The sequence below is a fragment of the Myotis davidii genome, unplaced genomic scaffold (assembly GCF_000327345.1).
Source record: "Myotis davidii unplaced genomic scaffold, ASM32734v1 scaffold1593, whole genome shotgun sequence".
In the NCBI taxonomy this organism is placed as follows: domain Eukaryota; kingdom Metazoa; phylum Chordata; class Mammalia; order Chiroptera; family Vespertilionidae; genus Myotis; species Myotis davidii.
The window spans coordinates 76,325-80,251 of record NW_006284711.1 but is presented as its reverse complement, the minus strand read 5'-3'; the positions used below and the strand labels follow the sequence as shown (position 1 = coordinate 80,251).

At 42.1% G+C, this 3,927-nt stretch overlaps 1 protein-coding gene across 1 annotated transcript in view; it reads left to right on the top strand.

Annotated features, from left to right (window-relative positions):
- Positions 1-3,927, top strand: part of LOC102756525 (cytochrome P450 3A12) — a 43,432-nt gene that overhangs the window by 4,894 nt on the left and 34,611 nt on the right. Inside the window, exon 3 of the mRNA XM_015557346.1 lies at positions 847-899. Within this exon, the coding sequence (XP_015412832.1) occupies positions 847-899 (53 nt within the window). The remainder of the gene's footprint in view (positions 1-846; positions 900-3,927) is intronic.

Sequence of the window (3,927 nt, the reverse complement as noted above, 5' to 3'; positions counted from 1 at the left end):
GTAGACCAGATTCTCAGATTCTAATTTTCCAAGCTGAGTTCTTCAGGGCCTCATTGAGTTAAAAAATCCCATACTTTTTGCCTCTGAAAAGGCAATTTCCTTTCCACCTTTCCCAGATCAACTCCTTGAAGATGCACCCCAAGACCCACATTTCTGGAACTTCCTTTGCATAGTTAAAACATAAAATATCACAACTGAAACTTAGCCACAAGGTGTGTTTTTTTAATTATAGAAGTGAAAGCACAGAGAAGGTGTTTTAATTTGCTCTGTCCTTCTGGAGTGGTGACATCTCCCCATCTTTTCCTGTTGAGCTGGAAAATTGGGGAGTGAGTCACTTTGTCATTCATTCAGTCACTCACTTCTCACTCAGCAAATATGCCCTAGATGTGTTTAAACCTGCTAGACTAAAAGAGGTCCCTGGTGTCTTAAACTTCTTAGTTCTGCTGGGATTCTAGAGAGGGCCCATGGGATAAATGAAAAGGATGCTTGGCCAGGAGGTCAGAGTGTGCAGGGCACTCTCACTCTCCCTCAGCCTCACTTCTGGAGTCTATGGAGGTAATAACTCTGGAGTTATGAGATTCTAGAGTGTGTTTAAACCTGCTAGACTAAAAGAGGTCCCTGGTGTCTTAAACTTCTTAGTTCTGCTGGGATTCTAGAGAGGGCCCATGAGATAAATGAAAAGGATGCTTGACCAGGAGGTCAAAGAGTGTGCAGGTGACTCTTACTCTCCCTCTCCCTTAGCTTCACTTCTGGAGGCTAAGGAGGTAATAACTCTGGGGTTATGCGATCTTAGAAGTAGAGTTCAGTACATTTGGGTTAATAATCTAATTTTGTTTCTCCTTGCAGGGTTTTGGGACTTTTGACATGGACTGTTTTAAAAAGTATGGAAACATGTGGGGGTGAGTATTTGGGAAACTCCCATTGGATAGACTTGCTGTTATGATGAGGGCCTCCCTGGTGTGGAGGACAATCTCAGCTCAAAGCCTGTAAAGCTTTTGGAGGCTTGTCCTCTAGGACCCAGATGTCACCACGTGTCCAGGCTGCGTTCGGAATCAAGAAGGGGAGTTGCAGGTTATCACACTATCCTGATTTTGATGGCCTAGGGACTCCTGGCATCACTTTCTGTCCAGTGTCTCATTATTCCCCCCATCTCTATTTTTCTTCCATTTGGTCTCCTTTAATTGCATGAAATGCATAACTTCAGACCCTTCTAATATATTTCAATCATAACCCTACATAATTGACTTTAAAAACATTATAAACCATAGTTTTATGTTATTTTAAAAACTTTTGTTCTTATTGATTTTAGAGAGAAAAAAGAAAGGAAAGGAATAGAGAGATAGAATATATAAGCATTGCTTTATCTACCCTGTTCTACTGACTTTGAAGAGATAGAATATTTCCAAACCATACTGCTTCCTGGTGGGTTGATGGACTTAAGGATTTTGCAAAGTGGTTTCAGTCAGTTGATGAGAGAGAATCATTGATTGGCTGCCTCTGCACACCTCTTACTGGGATCAGGCCACAATTGGGCATGTGCCCTGACTGGGAATCGAACCAACCAGCTCTTGGTGCATGGGTTGATGCTCAACCACTGAGCCACACCAGCTGGACCATAATTGACTATTAATTAAAATCACAACTTTTTAATTTCAAATTTGGATTTGTTATATTCTTTTGAAAAAGCTATGGGTTTAGGTAAACAGAATGGGAAACCATATCTGCTTGGCTTTGTTTTTACTTCCTCCACAAGTTTAGAGTTTGGGTTTTAAAAAAATGTTTAAACCAAGACTTCTCAATAGAAGTTTAGTTTATACAAGTATTGCTTTATCTACCCTATTCTACTGACTTTGTAGAGAGAGAATATTTCCAAACCATACTGCTTCCTGGTGGGCTGATGGACTTAAGGATTTTGCAAAGTGGTTTCAGTCAGTTACAGTGGCTGTTCCCATTTGGAGCTGCTGGAGGTGTGGTGAGAGCCGCAGGAGAGGTGTAACGTGGTTTGTGTCCTAGGAGCAAAGGGGAGAAGGCTTTGCTTCTCAGTACTGTTTCATCCCCTTTCAAATCCTCAGAAACCATAAGGTTCTACTGAGTTGGCAGGGTCCAGAAAGGCTACGTGATGGAGTAGAGGGAGCACACAGCACTGGGTCACCACTGGCCCAGCTCCAACTGCCCTCCCAACATTGACCACTTGTGAGGTCTGCATGTAGTCCTCTAAAGAAAGAAAGTGGTTCTCATGCTTGGGTGTGTATAAGAACCAGTTTGGAGAGTGTGTTAAACATACACACTTAGGGCCCAGCAGCACCAAATCCGTAGTGTCAGGGCTGGGGCCCAAGAATATGAATGTCGCCTGTATTGTAACAAACTCTAAGGCTGGTGTGAGGTCATAAATGTAGAGCATTACCAAAAACCTTGTGTCTCTCCACCCAGGTGTTTTTAAAAAACACAATGGGGAGAAGGGAGTCATCCAAGAAATATAGTCAATCAGTCTGACCAATCTAAGTGCCACCGCAATTACTTATATCACTGCTTCAACACTAAATGTACTTGACACCCACTTACACCTTCTGAGCTTCAGAAGATTTTTGGGAAATGGGCGGCATTAAGTGCAGGGGTCCTCATCTATTTTTATATGGATCACAAAACAAAGTCCTCTGAGGAGTCAAAGAAAGAATAGATCAGAGTTGTGGAAAACCTCCCATTATATTCTAGTTAATGAAAATGATTTATAGTAAAAAATAAAATGCTAGAGGACAGTGTTACTAAACTTATAGCAAACCTCATGTAATTCAACTTATAGTAAACCAGCCAGGAGATGGCCAGATTGGGATGTATCTCAGCTTTGTGTGATGTGTATGTTAAAAGTGGCTTGTCCTGCTGCTGGCTGATGTCTCCTACATGGGGCCCGAGGCCCACTTAGGACCCACATATACAATAAATATAATTAATGGAAAGAAAATACTTTTAACTAAATTGTACACGCTCTTTTGTATTTTTTATTCTCTTTGTCCTTTGATTTATTTATTTATTTATTTTTGTCCTTTGTTTTAAATATTTCTAAATTTGATTCTACCAAGGACTTCTCTTTAATAGTTAAAATATTTCCTTTAAGCAATTGTAAACAAATTTTAGAATATAGGGCAAAGAAAGCAATCATATTCCTACTATATCTTTTTGCGCATTCTGAGTCATTATTATTTGGGAACACATTTTTACATATTTGTTATCAGTATGTTTACACTTTTCTTTTTCTGAGGAATTTCTCCATTGATTTTTAGAGATTGGAAGGGAGGGAGAGAGACAGAAAGGGGGAAACATCGATGTGGGAGAGACACATCAATTGGTTGCCTTCTGCATGCACCCTGACTAGGGCCAGGGATTGAGCCTGCAACTTAAGTATGTGCCACTGAGATGAAATGAACTCAGGACTGCTCAGTCCATGGGCTGATGCTCTATCCACTGAGCCAAACCATCTAGGGCTATGTCTACACTTTTCATCTAATAGTATGTCATATGCATTTTTATATCTATCTCTACATTACAAAAGCCTAAGAGACCATTATGTCTGGTCGACCAAATGACTGGTTGACTGGTTGCTATGACACACACTGACCACCAGGGGGCAACACTTAATGTAGGAGCTACCCCCTAGCGGTCAGTGTGCTCCCACAGCCAACCTCCCGTGGTCCCTCCCCATGGCCGGTCAGCCCCGATTGGCCCTGATTGGGATTGGGTGAGACGGCCCTGATCGGCCCCAATTGCTGGCTAGACTAGGGAACCCCACCCATGCATGAATTTGTGCACTGGGCCTCTAACCCTAATATGCAAATAGACCGAACGGCTGAACAAGCAAACGACCGGTCACTATGACGTGTGCTTACCACCAGGGGGTGCGTGTGGAACATGACGGCGTTGGCAGCAGGTGGC